This window comes from Notolepis coatsorum (genome assembly GCF_963971535.1).
Source record: "Notolepis coatsorum genome assembly, chromosome: 18".
Taxonomy (NCBI): domain Eukaryota; kingdom Metazoa; phylum Chordata; class Actinopteri; order Aulopiformes; family Paralepididae; genus Notolepis; species Notolepis coatsorum.
The window spans coordinates 38819217-38839905 of record NC_140182.1 but is presented as its reverse complement, the minus strand read 5'-3'; the positions used below and the strand labels follow the sequence as shown (position 1 = coordinate 38839905).

Sequence of the window (20689 nt, the reverse complement as noted above, 5' to 3'; positions counted from 1 at the left end):
ATACATCGTCTATGGAGCAGCTCCAGACTTTATACTTGATGACATCACAAGTTTGAGTTTAAGATACTCTCATTTTTGGATTAGGGAGACAGAGGGTTGTTAGTTCTCACTAATATTTTTGGACCTTGAACCTTTGAACTTTCTTAAACCAGAGGAATTTTTGTATTATGTTTTTGGTAGATATTTTATTGGTTTTCTTCCAGGCAGTCCGGTAGAGAGAGAGGAAGTATGGGAGGATAGATGGGGGAAGACAAAGGTCGCCGGGTCCGGGAGTCGAACCCGGGATGGCCGTGTTGCACCGCAGTGCTGTACGTGGTGCGCCACCCTGGCGCCCCCTGTATGAATTCTTAAATTGGGTGTAGTTTCCCTTTAAGCCAGTTATGCTGGTTTAGAAAAGTAAAAGTACTTAAGTACCTGGGCTGCTTCAGTGATGTTGCTGTTCAGACATACTGAGAGTTAGATAATGACAACATTACTTGACTAATACATTTAGAAAATAGTCTATTCAAGTAGTTGATGATCGTAATGATTGACTAATCCCATTTATTACACACACAATTAATCATAAATACTACGTTATCTGTACTTACAAGTGACAAATATGAATATTTAAAAGTCAAATCTGCAATTCAAACATCAATAAAACAACCCGGAATTTGACATATTTTCAATCTCTAGTTGATCGACTGAGCTCTTGATCTTGTGGCAGTAAAATATTTGTTTACATTGGTAATTATAGTAAACACTGGAATAAAATAGACCTACATTCTGATTTACAATGGCTTAAAAAAGTTATAATAAGCATATTTTCTATGTACTCGTTAAACTCTTGAAGCTAAATGTACGTGAATATACCACACACATTTTTGGGATAAAATAAATAAATAGAATCAGGATTGGGGCTTTAATACATTAATACTGAAGGAAAATACAGTATTTATCTCTTTCTATTTCCAAACACCTTCACATCAAGTGTTCCAATAGTTATACACTGACAACACAAACAACTATTGTAAATACAATATTGCTTAATTTACATTTAGTCATTTAGCTAACACTTTTATTCAAAGCGACTTCTGTACAACAAGTCAGCAGGAATGGTAAAACTTGAGTGCATAGTAGTATAGACATATTAGCACAGTAGTAGTATATTGCATAGTAGATTACTTAGTAGCAAAATGCATAATAGTTAAAGACAGTAGTAAAAGACAGTGTTTTGTATTATCCAATACAAAACACGATGGAAAAATAACCACATTACCATTTATCCAAGTATGAGAACATGACACTCTCTAACCTCTTATTTTATTTAATTTTTTTATGTTTTTAAATTTTGGTCTTTCCAGATATAACTAAATGATATAGTTCCTGTGAGAGTGGGATATAGTTCCTTTCTCTCTCATCTAAGAAGTACAGCAGGTCTGAGGTCTCCTCTGGGTTGAATCCCTCCTTCACCAGCCTCCCCTTCATCTGCTTAAACGTCCCTGTGACCTCCAAGGAACTCTGTGGACAACAACAGGGATCAGCAGGTGATTCTGTTCAATTCCAGGTGAAACCTTTACCCCCAATACAAGACTTGTATCATCTATAAAATACAATACATGATCTACAGTATACAATACATGATCTATGAAACAATACAATACATGATCTATGAAACAATACAATACATGATCTATGAAACAATACAATACATGATCTATGAAACAATACAATACATGATCTATGAAATATAATACAATACATGGTCTATGAAATACAAAATACAATACATTATCTATGAAATATAATACAATACATGGTCTATGAAATACAAAATACAATACATGATCTATGAAACACAAAATACAATACATGATCTATGAAATATAATGCAATACATGATCTATGAAATATAATGCAATACATGATCTATGAAATATAATACAATACAATACATGGTCTATGAAATACAATACATAATCTAAAGCTATTATTAAAAAAAACCTAACTTGGATAGTAATGTACTGGCAAACTATCCACTGATATCCAACCTATCATTCATTAGTAAAGTACTTCAAAAGATAGTTCCAGTTCAAATGAATTCCTTTCTTGAAGAAAACAACATCTTAGGAGAATTTCAATCGGGGTTCAGAAAATATAGCACTGAAACTGCCCTCACCAAAATAATCAGTGACCTCAGACTAAACTCTGACGAGAATAAGGTCTCCATTCTTATCCTGTTAGATCTCAGTGCAGCATTTGATACAATCGATCATGATATTTTAATCAATCGTCTTGAAAACCTTGTCGGTTTCTCAGACTATGTGCTAAGCTGGTTTAAAACATACATCAGATGGAGGAAGTTCTATGTTAAACTAGGAGGCCACATGTCTGAGATATATGGCAACAACTATGGGGTTGCATACTGTACATATCTGCTGAACCAAATGATACAGCTATTAACTCCATTACCGACTGCTTATTGGAAATAAATAAATGGATGAGTAAGAACTTCCTGAAACTAAATCAGAACAAAACAAAACAAACAAAAAAAGAAACGTTAATAAAGAACCTGGGAGCACTAACCCCCTGGATCAAATATGAGGTCACAAGCCTCTGGGTTATCATAGATTTAGAACTGAACTTAAATTCTCCTATTAACAAAGTGACCAAAACATTGTTCTTTCATCTCAGAAACATAGCAAAGGTATGACCATTTATTAATAAAAATTATACTGAGAAGCTAATTCATGCATTTATATCTAGCCGGTTAGACTACTGTAATGCACTTTTCACAGGTCTCCCTAAGAAAACCACAGAGAGGCTTCAGCTAATCCAAAACTCTGCAGCCCGAGTCCAGTCTTACCTGCTTTACACTGGCTTCCTGTAACATTTAGAATTGACTTCAAGGTCCTTCTCCTTAGACATACAAAGCTCTAAATGGACAGGGACCTAGCTACATCGCCAACACTCTAATAAATTACAGGCCAGCAAGAACACTGCGATCATCAGCTGCTGGACTACTAGAGGCTCCCAGAAACAGTAAAAAGAGGTGATGCAGACTTTATTAACTACACCCCGAAACTATGGAACAAACTACCCAAAAACATCAGGGAAGCCAACTCGCTAGATATATTCAAAAGACAGAAAGTCTCTTTGCTCAGGCATTTAAATGAAACATCAGGGATATCCTGACACAAATTGTACTTTACCTGCACTATTCTTATTCTGCCTACTTTTATACACTTCCTATCAAATTCATGTGTCAATTCTATGCTAATTTTATCTCACTACCTCTTATGCACTGTAATTGTAAGAGCGCTGCTCTGTTGTAATTCAAAACTGAACTTTGTAAAGAAACTCAAAGTTGAGAGCGATGCACTGCTCTGTTGTTCTATAAGATCATTTAGAACTGAACTTTGTAAAGAAACTCAAAGTGTTAAAAGCGATGCACTGCTCTGTTGTTCTATTAAGTGTTATGAGCAATGTTCTGTTGTAAATGTTATTGTATATTTTTATTGAACTATTTGATCACACTTTTTACTGTCTTTTCTATTTTATTATTTATTTGTATTACTGAATGAAACCGTAAACAGAGAGGCCTATTGGGATGCTAATGTGAAACACTGATTTACCTTACCTTGTTTCAAGTTTCAAGTTCAAGTTTCTTTAATAGTTGTCATACAGAAGTACAGAATACTTTTATACAAAATGCTTCTTTCTGTTACGCTCCAGAGACTGTGCCTGTAACTTATGCCTGTATCTTTTACAGCTGTGAAGCACTTTGAACTGCAATTTCTGTATGAAAAGTTCTATACAAATAAAGTTTATTATTATTATCTATGAAACACAAAATACAATAGAATACATGATCTATGAAATACAAAATACAATACATGATCTATGAAATACAATACATCATCTATGAAATACAAAATACAATACATCATCTATGAAATCAAGATACAGAATAACTCAGTTATTCTGGAGGAATAAACCAACCTGGATCCTTATGAATCGTGGTCTTGCGTAACCAGGTAGGCAGTTTTCTATGTGCTTGAAAACAGCAGCAGAGTCAAAGTGTTCTCCTTCTGTCAATGTGACAGCAGCCATTCCAGCCCTGCCCTCTTGACCTAGAAGGAACATACAAATAAAAATACAAGAAATACAAGTATCATCCTCCCCCCCACGCTGCTCTGATTTTTTTTGGCTAGCCAGTACCGCCACAGTTACTGGTCTTAACAAGCAGAGAAATATGTCACCCTCTCTGCTGATCTTCACATCATAGGCCACAAGGGACCTTGATTGATTGATTGAAAACTTTATTAACAGATTGCAGAATGGGTACAATACAGTACGGCTCAATACAAAACAACTGCTAAGAGGATGCAGACCAGAAAAAGACTTTAGTCTTGTTTACATCGGGGTCCCCCATTTTCAATTCACTAGCCTAGTTTAGCACAAATTAATGGAAGCGATTACGGACCAGTAGCCTAGCTTAAAACTCAGAGAGAGGTGTTTTTGTCCAATAGCTAGAATAGCTGGTCCATATCCGCTTCCATTAATTTGTGCTAAGCTAGGCTAGCTTGCAGGCGGATAGCTTTCCACTGAACGCAGAGAGGAAACTGGTATCCATCTTCTCGTCTGACTCTGGAGAAGAAGATAATGCCATAATGTTTGGGCCTCTTTTTTGCTTTCTCAGAGCTTCAGTGTTGAGATGACACACACTGGAGTCTTGTGAAGCAAAATTGTTTAAAGGGGAACTATTTTACTATTTCTTTCACTATTTGGGCACTTTTACACAATTCCTGTGAGTCTATGGAACACCTCTGTAAGTATTCTTTTTCCAAAAAAACATTGTTTTGTATTTCTAATCAAGTACTCAAAAACAGCATTTTTCTACCTCAAGATCTTAAGCCGTTTTGAGGCTGGGCTCCAACCAATGTGTGGCCTGGTGGCAACTGCCACATCAACTGCCACATTATTATGCAGCTGAGAAACCTCTGACATCACAGATATGCACATTTTCAGATGACTCAGTTCAGTGAGGGTGAATATTGTGAGAGGAGCAGGGGTGCAGTCGTAATATGGGCGAAGGCCAAACGGTATCCTATTATTATGCAAAGTCTAGGCACTTATCACCTAGACTTTGCATAATAATAGGATGCGCGCACTTCGAAGCCCAAACGTCGTTTGACCGCGTGTGCCCAGCACTGCACCCCTGGAGAGGAGAATTGGAAGAATGCGCCAATATGAGAATTAGAGACATAGATCCTATTAATATAAGTCCACATAGCTAGGAAACAATGCTAAACACTGAAAAAGGCCATTTATAAGATAGTTCCCCTTTAAGTAAAATTGCTATAGAAGGTGCTATAGATAACATTTCTATGTTGGCTGTCAAAGCTAACGCAGTATTAACGCACGATTCTATTAACGCCACTATTTTTTTTAACTCACGATTAACTTTCTAGAAATCTTTATTTATTTTTTTACTAGACTTCACTCAGGTGTATTATTGACAGAGCCAACGCAAGGGGCGTGCGAGAGGTGCGGTCGCACAGGGCCTCGCACCTAGGAGGCCTCGCAAAAAGAAAAATTATTATAATTTTGTTTATATAAAAAAAAATTAAATAGAATGTTAACAATCACTTTCCATCACAGACCTAAAATCTAGTTTTGCTTACATGCTTATATAATTCACATTAGACACGTTTGTGGAATAGTAATATGCATATAAACGGATGGTGTGTGTGGCAGAGTGGTGGTAATTAGAATTTTTAAACACAATGTCGAGAGGAGATAAATGGAGGACATTTTACTCAGGGAATGAACAAAGAAAAAAAGCAAAGAAAAAATAAGTGTTCAATACCTCGCTGAGAGGTTAATTTGATAAATGCATCACAAAAATCAGCGACCCGACTGCGTCAGAAGCAGCCGTGGGGCCTCGCGTCGGGACATTGAACCGAAAATTATGTTTTGGAGGCAGAGGAAGCTAGCAGCACCGGCGGCAGCAGCACAAGCAGGGCTGCCCAGTGCCCAGTCAACTAACAAGACTAACGAAGTTAACGACAACCGCAACAGCGAAGATGGACAAAGAAAGGGATGGATTTATCAAGCTAGCTGGAAAGTAAAATTCCTGTGGATAGCCTATGAAGCAACAAAAAACAAGGTGTTTTGTGAATTTTGCACTACAGCTAAAAACATGGGTGCCCCGCTTCCATCCACAACACACAATCGAGAATCTTTGAAAGCTTTTGTACGAGATGGCTTTTCCAGTTGGGCTAAAGCACTAGAACGATTCCGATTCCACGAAATGTCAAATCGGCATCGAGCTGCTGTTAGCATTGTTGCCGCTGCTAATGCAGGTGTTAATGTTGCCGCTTCTATGTCTGCTGGTAAACAAAAGCAGATGGCTGATGCGAGAATAGCTTTGTTGGATATTCTATCCTCTATCCAATATCTTTCGTGTCAGGGATTAGCCATTAGAGGAAAAACAGACGAGGAGTCCAATTTGACCCAGTTGCTAAACTTGCGTGCTCAAGATATCCCAGAATTACAGTCATGGCTGGCTCGTAAGGAGAGCAAGTGGCTATCTCATGATATCCTAAACGAGATGACTGAAATAATGGGCCATGTTGTGCGGAGAACGTTAATTGAAGAAATACAGTCTGCTGGGTTTTTCTCTGTGATTATGGACGAGACAACCGACATCACGGTCAAAGAGCAGGTGTCCATCTGCTTCCGTTTTGTGACTGAAAATCTGGAGCCAGAGGAACTTTTTGTTGGATTTTATGAGACATCAAAAACAACAGCAGACGCACTTTTTCAGCTGTTAAAAGACGTTCTGATGAGATTCTCACTGCCAATCGGTAAATGTAGAGGCCAGTCACCAGTGCTACGACGGCGCGTCAAATGTTTCTGGCATTCGAACAGGTCTACAAGCTCGCGTCACAAGAATGTGTCACGAAAGAGGAACCTGGATGTAATCGCAGATGAATTCATCAAGCGCACGGCTGCAAGGAGTAACACTTTCCTCGTAAAGAAGTAACGTCAATGGTGAGTGAATAACAAATAATTTGTTTTTATTTAGTAGCCGTTAAGAATAGTTTGACTTGCATGCCCAGCCTCGTGCTATTATTATTAAGAATACGTTGACTTGTATGCCCAGCCTCGGGCTATTAGTATTATTATTAAAGCCATATAAAACGCACATTTTCTTCCACGTTTGGGCCTTTCACCCTCACGTAAACGGTGTTTTCAGAAACATAAACGGAGATGGAGATAATAACGATGGACAGCACCTGGTGCTGAAATGAGAGACAGAAATAGCATGTACAGTTTCTTCCCCCTCTGTATTATATTTTCTTTTGTTGATCTCTGCCTCTTAAGCAGTACTGTATATATATATATTTTTTAGATCTTACCCTGAGAGTCCACATTACAGTTCTACCTTTGTTTTGATGTGAAAAGTGATGCTGCACTTAGCACTGACTGAGAAAGTACACATACAGTTCTACTTTTGTTTTGATGTGAAAATGATGCTGCACTTATAGCACTGACTGCACTTAGCACTGACTGAGAAAGTACACATTACAGTTCTACTTTTGTTTTGATGTGAAAAGTAATGCTGCACTTAGCACTGACTGAGAAAGTACACATTACAGTTCTACTTTATAAAATGCTAATTGTAAATATGTTTGTCAATGTTAATAATATGAGAGTCCACATTACAGTTCTACTTTTGTTTTGATGTGAAAAGTGATGCTGCATAAGATGACTGCACTTAGCACTGACTGAGAAAGTACATAATAGTTCTACTTTGACGTTTTAATGTTGGACCAAAGCATTGCATGTAATTAGAATACAGGCAAATAGCCTTTATAGCCCTAAATGCATTATATTGATGATCAAATACAGTTTGGTAGGAATCTGTGCGAGATAAAAAATTTCAACTGGATGTGGTTCTAGAAGTTACTACGTGTCATCTGATGATGACCGGATGGGCGGGGGATCGTTTATAATTCCGTGGGCAGTGTTAGATGATTCATCCAGAGTGGGTCATATGTTCATCATAGCAGTTTATATGGAACACGTTAGAATATAACGCTGAATCTTACCGTGGCTTCCTCGCGCCGCTGGCAGATGAGCGTGGAACAGAATTTTTTCTATTATGGGATGGAGAAATGCCCGATCCATTTCCAGATTGTATAATAGTATATACGTCCAAATCATGTTGTTTTTTCGAGTTATTTGCACCGATCGATGTTCACTGTGTCAAGACAGAGTCTCTCTAACGATAGCGAGTGCCCGGACCACATATGGATGAGCACTACCGGTTCAAAGGCTCATTTCCGGTTGGCGATCTGCCGATCGGACACCAGATGGCGCTCTTGAACCGCTAGAGAGTTGAGTGGAGCTTTGCAGTGTGTCTCAGGGCTCCGGAGGGGAAATGTGATTTCGCTCACAGATTTTTGAAATATTGACATCAAAGACGAGTTACGGCGTCTTCGGCAGAATGAGCATGGCTAGGAATGACGTCTTAACTCGTCCCCGGCGATCATAGTGTTAATGTTTCGAACGTTTTTGAGGTTGTTAAATACACGCTTTTGATTTCTATAAGTGGCGAGTGACGTTTTTATCATTGTCCGCTTATTTCCCTGAGAGAAATTTGACTTGTATGCCCAGCCTCGGGCTATTATTATTAAGAATACGTTGACTTGTATGCCCAGCCTCGGGCTACCAGCTGACAGGCAGAGCTGCGTTCGTAATGGGTGTTTGTTCTAGACGGGTGTGTGTGTGTGTTTGCGCGTGTGTGTCGGAAATGTGTGCGTTTGACAACTTTTTCCAAATCCGTATAGCAACAAATCATGTAGGTTATTGCAGAAAGTTTATCTTGGGCGTGGGGGTAGGGCATTCAACTGTTTTGAGCACCCACTGGCAGAAACATAAATCGGCGCCTATGTCTGAGTGCTTATTGTTATTGTTGTCAATTATTTGAAGTGCAAGTAGGCCTATAGGCTACCTGTACGTATATCACTGGGGTTTCGGTTCCCCGCCCAGAAAGACTCAGAAGAAGCTTCTATCCCCAGGCCATCAGGCTGCTAAACGAACAATAAACACTATACAACAACCATCAAATGCACACAGCACACACACCCACACGCACACACTCACTTAAACAAACAACACACTGCAGCACCCACTCTCCACACTTTAGATCACACAAACACTTTATATTTATTGATAAAGGATTTGCACTACAACTCGTACACTTACTGTAAATTGTACCTAAATTGCACCTCATCCTATTTCTGCCTTGCACTATATAGTATTGTATATTAGTACACTACACAGTATTGTATATTATATGGTAACTCAGTTACGTCTACTCTGCATCGAACATTGTACATATGTCTATACTGAACACTGTGACCTCATTTTTTTACTTCTAATTTACATGCTATACTATGTTATTTTATTTCATACTTATCTTGTCTTGCACAGTCTCTGGAGCGTAACAGTAAGAAGCATTTTGTATAAAAGTATTCTGTACTTCTGTATGACAACTATTAAAGAAACTTGAGAAACTTGAAGAGGCACATATCAACACCTCCCTGGCTGTTATTATTTAGCCTATATTTGGGTTTTGGGAATGTGTTGTGAGATGGGGATTTTGTTTTGTGTGATGTTGTAATAAACAAACATTACTATACAAACTCATATCGTGTCAAGGCTTCATTATAATAATCAAACGCGGTGTGTAAAATGTGTGTTTATATACAATTTCTTACTGATTGGAGACGACAACCTGATTTAATATTTTTAGGAAATTTAAGGAAAAAATAAGTATTCATTAATTAAAACATTTCGCACAGGGCCTCGCATTTCTCCCAGACGGCTCTGATTATTGATACTCTCATTGATACTATGTTTGTTTCTGACTCAAAGTGTGCGTGTGTGTGTGCGTGTGTGTGTGAGAGAGATAGAGATGAGGAAGGGGCAAGAGAGAAAGAGAGCTGGGAGAGTGTGTGTGTGTGTGTGTGTGTGTGTGTGTGTGTGTGTGTGTGTGTGTGTGTGTGTGTGTGTGTGTGTGTGTGTGTGTGTGCGTGTGTGTGTGTGTGAGAGAGAGAGAGAGGGGGGCGGGGGTGTGAGTCCGACTCCTCAGCCCTTGTGTGGGTGAATGTAACAAGTTCCTAACGTTTTCTTTCCCCTATTATTTCATGCACACTTTATTCATTGTTTTCAATTATTATTTTCTTTCAAGTTATTTTGTGCATCACTCTGTTTTGAATTTGATGCAAATTTGCAATGCATGAGGGTCATCCTTTTGTGTTAAATGGCTGCATAAAGCAAGCATTTGTTGACTCTCATGTTGATAAGAGTATCCGTTTAAGGTAGATAAAAAGAAAAAAGAAAAAGAGATTAATTTGCAATTAATCGCGAGTTAACTATGGACAATCATGTGATTAATCAGATTAAATATTTTAATCGATTGACAGCACTATATATACATATATATTCTTTATTCTTTTTTTTTAAAGAATACATCCACAGAGCTTTTAGAAAGGTGAGTAATAAAAGTATTATTCCCCCCCCCCAAAAAAATAGATTGATTAATGAATTTATCATTTAAAGGTTTGCAGGTCCAAAATGTATGTTGTTGTTTACATGTTGCATGAATGTATCCCCTCCCTACTTCCCATTTCCCCATGTGGAATGCACCCGATTGGATAACCATGTTGGTACTAGTACGACATCTAGTGGCAGAATGTTATCTATAGCACCTTTAACTCAATCAGCGCCGGACCCGATGATAGTCCGGTTAACCTGCCAACCGTTCAGCGCCGTTATTCGATATTTCCATTCATTACAGGCACACGGACATCTGGGTTAACATGGGGAATCATCCTGAGAATGCCAAAGTGCAATACCGGCCACATCCACCCAGGTGGCAGTATCGAGCACCCTTTGAAACATTATATCTTGGCCTGTGCGTCGATCAAAAGTCTCCGGTCGGATTTTTATTGGTCGGGCAAGGGGAGCGGTTATAACGGTCAGATTGAGAAGCGTGAAATGCTCCCGGTGCATGATGTGTGGCGGATTATGTTGGCGACACGATCGACACCAATACTGGGACTCGCAATCAGATAATTGGAATATTCTTTTTGGGGTACATCCTAGTGAAGGTAAGGCCTATATGGTATCAATCCTGCTGTGATCTAACCATGACTTCACTTCGATCACAATATGTGTGTAACATTACTCCACAACGTGTGCCGTTGGTGACGATCAAAGCATTCATGATGAAACATAATACCGATAATATAGATGTGATTTTGAAATAGTAGCGTGTACAGGCGAGAAACAGCAAAGTATTTAGTGAATTGCACGTATTGCTGCATAGCGTCGTTTTCTGGGATTAGACAGGATTACTCTAAAACCATACTCCTATTCACCACGGTATACAACGGGAATGTATGGATGAAAACATAATTTCTTTAACACATATTGAACGATAGTCGATGTCAAATGGGCCATAGTATTGTATCCATAGCTATAATATGGAATATAGTTATAGCCCTGCAAACACCACCACGTATTCCTATATTTTAGAGCGTCGGCCTGTTAACAACACATCACGCATATCGCTGCGGCGCTGATTGAGTTAAAGAAAACATGTTGCTAAAGATATTGCTGTTAAAGCATTGTTGTTGTTTTTCGCTGTCTGTGAAGTAGGGTTCACCATTTCCAGACGAGATGCGTAAAATATATATATATATATATATATATATATATATATATATATATATATATATATATATGATCATATCTTTCTCTATATATTAGAAGTCAAGTGCCATTTTTATAAAAAGAAAAGTAATACAAATTTACAAAATGAGAAGACTGAGGGACTTTCTCTTGTCACTATTTGCCTTGGGAAGAAGCTTGCAGCGTTACCTGGAATTTGTACTCCAAACACAGTGGCTTCATGAATACAGTGAGCCGTTGTCATGACGTCAGCCACCTCATTGGTGGCCACATTCTCGCCTTTCCACCTGAAGGTCAAATCATTATGGCCAAATGTTCCAAATCGCACTTTAAACCACAATAATGGGTCACTAAGACCAGCCCAATTTCACGTAAAATATGTAAATAAATGACTAAACAACCACAGTAAAAAGGTACATATTATACGTAATGTTATAGCCATGAGTAATATATTGACGTATTTACTAAAGTGTACAACGTGCACGTATTACAAATAAGTACATATACACTGTGTTGCCAAGATAAATTCTATGATTTACCTAAAAGTGTCTCCAACACGATCCACAAAGTAGATGAAATCCTCTCTGTCGATGCGAAGCAGGTCACCGGTGTTGAAATACACATCTCCTTTCTTGAAGACGCTGTGAAGCTTCTTCATCTCAGTTTGCTTCAGGTCTCTTGCATAACCAGTGAACGGTGCCTTCAGCGTGATCTGGGACACTAGAAGTCCAGGGTCACCTGAGGTCAAGATAGTGGTTAGCAATACACTACACACACTGCTACACTACACACACTGCTACACTACACACACTGCTACACTACACACACTGATACACACTGCTACACTACACACACCGATACACTACACACACTGATATACACTGCTACACTACACACACTGATATACACTGCTACACTACACACACACTGATACACTACACACGGCTACACTGCTACACTACGTTCACAGAAGCTTTAGTGCTCAATTTGGATGTATTGCTCAGAACAGATTTATTTTTGGCTGTTCACATTATTTTTTAAATGTGGCCAATATCAGATGCCAGTGTGAACTGGTCACACTCCTGAACTGACCCGCATGAGCAAACGAACAATAACGAAGATGGACGTAAACATGGAGAACACTGAAGTCACAGGATTCCCACCAGCGCAGAATTGTGATGAATTTCAATCTAGAGTGCCATAAAAGTGGCATGAATTCTGATTTGACTGTGTTCTGACTATGACATTATGAAAGTGGCCCAAATCAGAATTGAAAAGATCAGATTCAGTGTGATTTGTGCTGTTCTTCACACCATCATGAAAATAAAGAAAGATCTGAGTCACATTATGAGCAAAGAAATCCGATTCAGGCCATTCAGCCATTGCCTGCAGTGTGAACGTAGCACTGGGCAAATGTTTTCTTTAAAAAGTCGCCCGTCGTCACACTTGTGTTTTGATCCTTTTCCAAAACGTTGCCAGTACACATTGTGATGACGCCAGCAAATACCAGAGAGTGCCTGGATGTATTTATGTACCTTTAGCAGCTTCTATGCAGAAACCCCTGGGGTCCCTCTGAGGCTCTTCTCTCTCAGAGTCGTATCTGATCAGAGCGTAAGGAAAGGCCCACTGCGGAACAGAACAACAATCATAAACACCTTGTTGGTAGCAGAGAGTGGCTTCATCTCACATGTCTGAAAGAGAAAGATGTTGACTTTCACCTTGTGGAAAAAGTTTACTCGCCCGACGGCACCGATCTTGTCGGTATAATTTATCAGACTTATGTTTCCTTCCGTTGCAGCGTAGAGCTCGTTGACGCGAATGTTTCCAAACCTATTCAGGAAATCTCTCCAAACGTCGGCTCTGATCCCGTTGCCTATTGCAATCCTTACTTTGTGGCTTTGCTCGTTTTGTTTCTAAAACAGGGAAGAAAGAATGGCAAAGCAAGTGGTGTATAAGCGCCATTGGAAAAAGATTTATTACTGATCCGTCACTGTTCAAGGTTGTCATCAGACATAGCGCTGCACAATGTCAACATACCTTTGGCGCGTTGCAGAGATAACGCATGGTCTCACCTATGTACTGGATAACCGTCACCTTGTACTTCCTGCAATCCTCCCAGAAGCTGGACGCAGAAAATTTACTTTTTAAAGCGATTGTGATACCTTTAAAAACACAGAATGATTAGATCAATCAGATTATAGAAACATTCATTCATTCAATCTTTATTTCATCTGGAAGGAACATTGAGAGCAATGACGTCGAGAAAGACAACACATTTTTTCATATCAAACTCCAGTATTCATTCATATCCAACAAGGCAATCAAACAATATTCATCGTAATTTCTTCCGCACAACATTAGGTCAGTTCAGTATAAGATCCATAATAAAAATGTGCTCATCTATTTCATCACTCAAATCCAAGCTTAAATATACATTGTTAAATGAATAGCTTCAATCTCATAAAACCATTAATGTCACTTTGTTTTACAGTTTCATGTTAATTTGTTTAGACTAATTATTAATGTTGTTGTTTGTTATTATTATTATTATTATTATTATTATTATTATTATTATTATTATTATTATTATTATTATTATTATTATTATTATTATTATTATTATTATTATTATTATTATTATCTTAATATTATGAAAATTGTTTTGTGAACTTATTTCACTTTACTTTTTTTTTTTTTTTTTTTTTTTTAATCCAATGATTTAATGAGTTGAGGCCCTGTATAGGCCCATCTGGGTCTCTTGCCTCTACTCAGCACCTTTATACACTTTCTGTCATGGTCAATGTTTTTACTGTTTTGCTGAAATGGTACAAAAAATTTATAAAATAATAAAAAGACAACACATAATACAAAAAAAGAAAGCAATATAGAAACAGAAAGTCAATCAACTTTAAAATAATTTAAAACAACTTCAGACTGGTGAAGTGGTTTGCTATTAAAGATTTTAACTGACCAATATATACTAATGAATTGAGGTTTAAAGATGTTCCTAATTCAGCGCAAACTCTGGGGACCTTAAGTGTATTAGCCAATCACCAGAGCGAATATGAAACTTGACTAAAAACATTCATTCCTGAGAAGTGGTATATTCTGAACATTTTGACCACGTTATAATAATAATAATAATAATAATAATAATAATAATAATAATAATAATAATAATAATAATAATAATAATAATAATAATAATAATAATAATAATAATAATAATAATAATGATAATCTTTATTTATATAGCACCTTTCATACAGGAATGTCTGCTCAAAGTGCTTCACAGCTGTAAAATAAAATAAAAGACAGACATAAAATGTCAACAACATTGGCAGATCAAGAGCAATGCATAAAGTGCAGATTGCATATATAAAATAAGTATAAAATGAGCATAAAATAGGGGCGGCTACGTGGCGTAGTGGGCAAGGCGCTCGCCACGAATGCAGAGACGCTGGGCTCGCCTGTTCGAGCCCAGCGCTCCATGGGAAACTGATGGGTGGGGATCGGGCGTTGTGGACAGCGACTCCTACAGGTCGGTTGGTGCGCCTGCGCAGTAGAATCAGGAAGTGTCGGGGGCAGCGTGAGCCTCCCACGCGTTACTTCTCGCCACTGAGAGATCGAGCTGCGCAGGTGAAAAGATGCGACTGCTGTTACCTCAAGTACCGGAGGGGACTTGTGCTATGTATGACTTAGTCCACATTGCAGCCGGCTTGTGGGAGGCAAGAAACAGCGTTCGTGACAGGGGAGGGTTGAATTGGATGATACGAAATTGGGATGGGAGAAAATATAGAAAATGGGAGAAAAAGTGGATAATAAAAATGAGCATAAAATAGATAGCAGCAAAATAGACAAAGTCAAGATAAGGAATAGAACATTAAATCACATTGTTTTTCACATTAGGATCTAACATCTTAATAGGCCTCTTTGCTTACGGTTTGACTATGACAATAAAAAAAGGCAATAATAAAAGACTAAAATAGAATAGGGATGTGTAGTCCGACGTCACTGGTTGTTCCACCCGTATAGGAATTTATCATTGGGAAAATGGATTATCGGCTATTGTAACAATTCTGCCGCATGGAAATTGAAAAGCTTTCCATTTTTGCACAAAATAAGTTCCCTTCTATCACTAACATTATTGTTTAAACATTTTTGGTTGAAATAAAATTTCGCGTTTTTTTTTATGATTAATTGCGAATATTTTCATGTTGAGCTATAGATTGTGGATGAATAAGCACAGAAAGGTACACCATGTGGGGGCGGCTAGGTGGTGCAGTGGGCAAGGCGCTCACCACCAATGCAGGAGACGCTGGGTTCGAGCCCAGCTCTCCACATTGCTATCAGCTTGGCTGGTCGTTCATACTAATACATTTGGCAGTATTAGGGGGTGGGAAGCTGATGGGTGGGGATCGGACGTTGTGGACAGCGACTCCTACAGGTCGGTTGGTGTGGTTGGTGCGCCTGCGCAGTAGAATCAGGAAGCGACGGGGGCGGCGTGCCCTCCAAACGCAGACTCCCGACACTGAAAGATCGCGCTGTGCAGGTGAAAAGATGCGACGGCTGCTACCTCGAGTACCGGAGGGGACACGTGCAATGTATGGCTTCGTCCACAGACAGGGGAGGGTAGAATTGGACGATACGAAATTGGGATGGGAGAAAAATAGAAAAATGGGAGAAAAAGTAGATAAAAAAAAGAAAGGTACACCATGCCAATGTTAATGCTTTATTTGTTTTAAACGAGGCGATTTAGAAATGGGCAATGGGGAAATGCATTGCGTTGGACAGAGGGTGGAACACGAAAAATGGCAATGACGTAACCACTACACCTCCCTATAGACAGAGTAAAATATGTTGCTCATAAACACCCCAAGTCGGTAAAACATTTGTAATTGTGTAACCGAAAGACTCTCACCCCTTTCAATGGCCCCAGTGCACCCCATGAAGCCAGCAGTGTGATAGAGAGGGAGATTCACATAGATCACGTCGCTGGAGGTCACTCCTACTATAGACTGCAGGAAAGACATGGCCCAAAGTCTCAGGTGGGTCACCATGGCTGCCTTGGGTAACCCTGTGAAAGAGCACAGGAGGACGAGGGCAACTTGCTTTGTTTGTAAGGATCATAAGAATTTAGCAGTGGCAGGGGAACAAAACACACTTTACTTTACTTGAATAAGACTGGAATAGCCCTGGTAGAGTAGGCTACATTTACAGCACATCTCTGTTCAGCACTAGATTTAAAATATGCAGCACATCTCTGTTCAGCACTAGATTTAAAATAATCAGCACATCAATGTTAAGCAATAAATGTAAAATAATCAGCACATCTCTGGTAAGCACTATATTTTAAATACTCAGATCTCGGTTAAGCACTAGATTTAGAATAATCAACACATCTCTATCCATGTCCCCTACCACTGCACTTTACTGTCTTATTGTTGTCTCACTGTTCTGTCCTGTTTTGCACTTATTTATATATCATTATTATTATTATGTTGTTCCTATTTGTGAAAAAATCAATCATGCACTGAAACGTCAAATCACGTTCCATTTGTACCTGTACAATATGGTGAATAAAGAAATCTGAATCTGTTCAGCAATAGGATAAGAATAATCAGCACATCTAAGTTAAGCACAACATTTTAATTTAAATCATATTTAAATCACATATTGGCATAGTAAGTAGTAGTATAGGCATAGTAGATGGTAGTGTAGACATAGTAGCAAAGTACATAATAGTAAAAGACAGTAAGGAGGAGGGGCGGATGGGTAGCGCAGTGGACTAAGCACTTGCCTACCACTGCAGAGACTCTGGGATCGAATGAATCCAGCTGTCAGCAGTACCTCCTAGTCGTTGTAAACTGCAACTTCTACTTGCATGTTAATACCGCGTTAACTTTGACAGCCTTAATATATATATGTATATACAGCATTATAGTACATGCTATGATACAGAGCTAAGGGTTATGTGCATGTGTACAAGCAAGTATGGGTATATATATATGCGGTAATATAAATGTAAATACATGGTATATACAGCACTGTTGTACATCCTATCATACAGAGTATATGGATAGACAGTGAAAGCAGTATAAGTTGAGTATAGGCAACATAGTTCAGAGTCGTACAGTATGGGTAACAGTGTAGGCAATGGAGTCAGGGTGCAGAGTTTATATGGTGGGAGGGCTGTCAATGTGGCACAGAGTTCAGAGAGATGACAGCTGAGGGAAAGAAGCTGTTCCTGAGTCAGCTTGACCTGGAGCAGAGGTTCCTGTAGCGTCTCCCGGAGGGTAGGAGGGATAACAGTCCATGATTGGGGTGAGAGGTGTCCTTAACAATGCTTCCTCAGACACCAGTAGGGAGTGGTGTACCGGTGATGCGTTTGCCGGTTTTCAGCACCCTCTGCAGTGCTTTACGGTCAGAGGCAGTGCAATTGCCATACCAGACTGTGATGCAGTTGGTGAGTAAGCTTTTTATGGCACACTGGTAAAAGTTCACCAGAATCTGAGGGGACAGGTGGGCTTTCCTCAGTCTCCTCAGCAAGAAGAGGTGCTGGTGAGTCTTCTTGACCAGTGCTGAGGTGTGAAGGTTCCAAGAGAGGTCCTCTGAGATGTGGACTCCCAGGAATTTGAATCTAGAGACACGCTCAACGTCCATCCCATTGGTGCACGTTGGCTCTACTCTTCCTGAAGTCCACGATGAGCTCCTTGGTTTTCTTGGTGTTGAGGGCCAGGTTGTTGTCGGCACACCCCACCACACCGCCAGGTGCTGGACCTCCTCCCTGTAGGCTGACTCATCGTTGTTTTTGATGAGGCCCACCACCATTGTGTCATCTGCAAACTTAATTATGGTGTTGGTACCATGTATAGGAGTGCAGTCGTGGTGGGACCACATATATCGTGGGAGTAGAGGAGGGGGCTCAGCACACAGCCTTGAGGGACACCAATGTTCAGGGTGAGGGTGGAGGAGGTGAGATTGTCTATACTAACAAACTGAGGTCTGTTCGTTAGGAAGTCTAGTATCCAGTTGCAGACAGAGGGGTTGATGTCAAGGTCTTTGGTTTCCACAAGGTCACCAAGTTTGGAGATGAGTTTGGAGAGGATGATGGTGTTGAATGCTGAGTTGAAGTCGATGAACAGCATTCTCACATGGGTGTTGCTCTCATCCAGGTGGGAGAGGGCGGAGTGTAGCGCTGAGGAGTCCTCCGTACTCCTGTTCTCATGGTAGGCAAATTGGTGTTTGTCCAGTGAGGGTGAAAGGCCAGATTTGAGGTGAGCCAGGACCAGCCTCTCGAAGCACTTCATGATGATGGGGCTGAGTACAACAGAGCGGAAGTCATTAAGGCTCGAGCCAGAGGAGTGTTTCGGTACTGGCACGATGGGAGGTGGTTTTAAAGCCCCCTGGGAAAACTGCTTGGGCTAGTGACAGGTTAAAGATGTCAGATAAGACCCTGCACAGCTGCTCAGCACAGTTCCTGAGCACACAGCCGGGGATGCCATCAGGGCCAGCTGCCTTAAGTGCATTAGTCCTGCTCAGTGCCATACACACGTCAGTGGGGGAGAGAGTGAGGGGTTGGTGGTCAGCAAGGACAACAGCCTTGATGGCCGCATCCTGGTTGTCTTTGTCAAATCGGGCATAAAGGTTATTGAGCTCATCAGGGAGGAAGGGTTCAGTGGTTGGGGAGAGTTGTTGGTCGGTTTGTAATCCGTGATGGCCTGGATACCCTGCCACATGTGTCGGGGGTCAGAGTTGTTGAAGTGCTCTTCAACCCTTAGCTTGTGGCTGTGCTTGGCCCACTTGATTCCCCTATTCAGGTTAGCCCAGGCTGCACAGTAGGCCTGCTTGTCACCAGATCTAAAAGCGGTGTTACGTGCCTTTAGTAGTGAACGGACCTCTTTGTTCATTCACGGCTTCTGATTGGGGAATGTAGTGATCTGTTTAACACTTTGAGTGCCAGCCACAAGAAATCTCATTATTTCATGCCAGCCAACAAAGAGAAATCTCGTTATTTAATCGTTATTGCTTTTATTAGCGATATCCATTCATGGAAATGCATGGGGGGGGGGGGGGTGGAATCCAGAATCCACATTCGACTTATCACCGTTATCAGGCATGTAACCCGAGCCGAATGCATTCATTGCCGACCCTCAGAACAGCGTGGAATATGTGTTTCGAGTACCCAGCGTTGGATCAATAAACGCAATCGATATTTGGAATGGCGATCAGGAATTGGAATCATCTTTTTGGAGAACATCTGATCTGAGGTAAGGAATCTATTTTACAAGTCTTGGGGTAATCAGAGTTTGTGTATTTCACTAAAGGGCGTTTATCACAGAATCTTTTTTATTTTCTGGAAATTTCCAAAAACGAGCATTTTTCAAAATGGTATAAAACGGAAATGTACAGATGAAAAAACAATCCGTGTTGTACATGTTGACTACAAGCAAGTCATTGATAAGCGACAGGCGTATTAGACACATAGCCATAATATAGAATATAGAAATATCTCTGTGAAAATCATGAAATATCGGAAAATCAGTCTAAAAAGGCTGGCATTCAACCGCTAATTCTGGCGCCCCCTGCTGGCACTAAAAGTGTTAAGGGTGGTGACACTATCAATGTTGGGAGTTGATGTGATCAACAACGGAGGAGGTATAGGAGTCAATATCTGTGTGGGAGTCCAGGGATGCCTGGGTGGCAAACATACTCCAGTCCGTGAGTTGGAACCGCTGCTGCAGCTCAGATCTTGCCCAGGAACAAAGAGAGGTGGTCAGATTGACCCATGTGGGGGAGGGGAATAGATGTGTATGCATAGCTATATTTGTGTAAACATGGTCTAATGTCCTGTCTCCTCTTGTGGGGCAAGAGGGTGTGCCTCAGGGTGTGCGTTCCGTTTGCTTATGTCCATATAAAGTTCCTTCATTGCTAT

General features: G+C 40.0%; 1 protein-coding gene across 1 annotated transcript in view; it reads right to left on the bottom strand.

The window, feature by feature from the left end:
* Positions 1-1326: 1326 nt before the first annotated feature.
* Positions 1327-20689, bottom strand: part of slc27a2b (solute carrier family 27 member 2b) — a gene marked incomplete at both ends in the record, with an annotated part of 34258 nt that continues 14895 nt past the window's right edge. The window contains 8 exons of the mRNA XM_084335161.1: positions 1327-1503; positions 3985-4115; positions 11944-12041; positions 12294-12492; positions 13290-13380; positions 13473-13667; positions 13792-13916; positions 16676-16831. Coding sequence (XP_084191287.1) covers positions 1327-1503; positions 3985-4115; positions 11944-12041; positions 12294-12492; positions 13290-13380; positions 13473-13667; positions 13792-13916; positions 16676-16831 — 1172 coding nt within the window. The remainder of the gene's footprint in view (positions 1504-3984; positions 4116-11943; positions 12042-12293; positions 12493-13289; positions 13381-13472; positions 13668-13791; positions 13917-16675; positions 16832-20689) is intronic.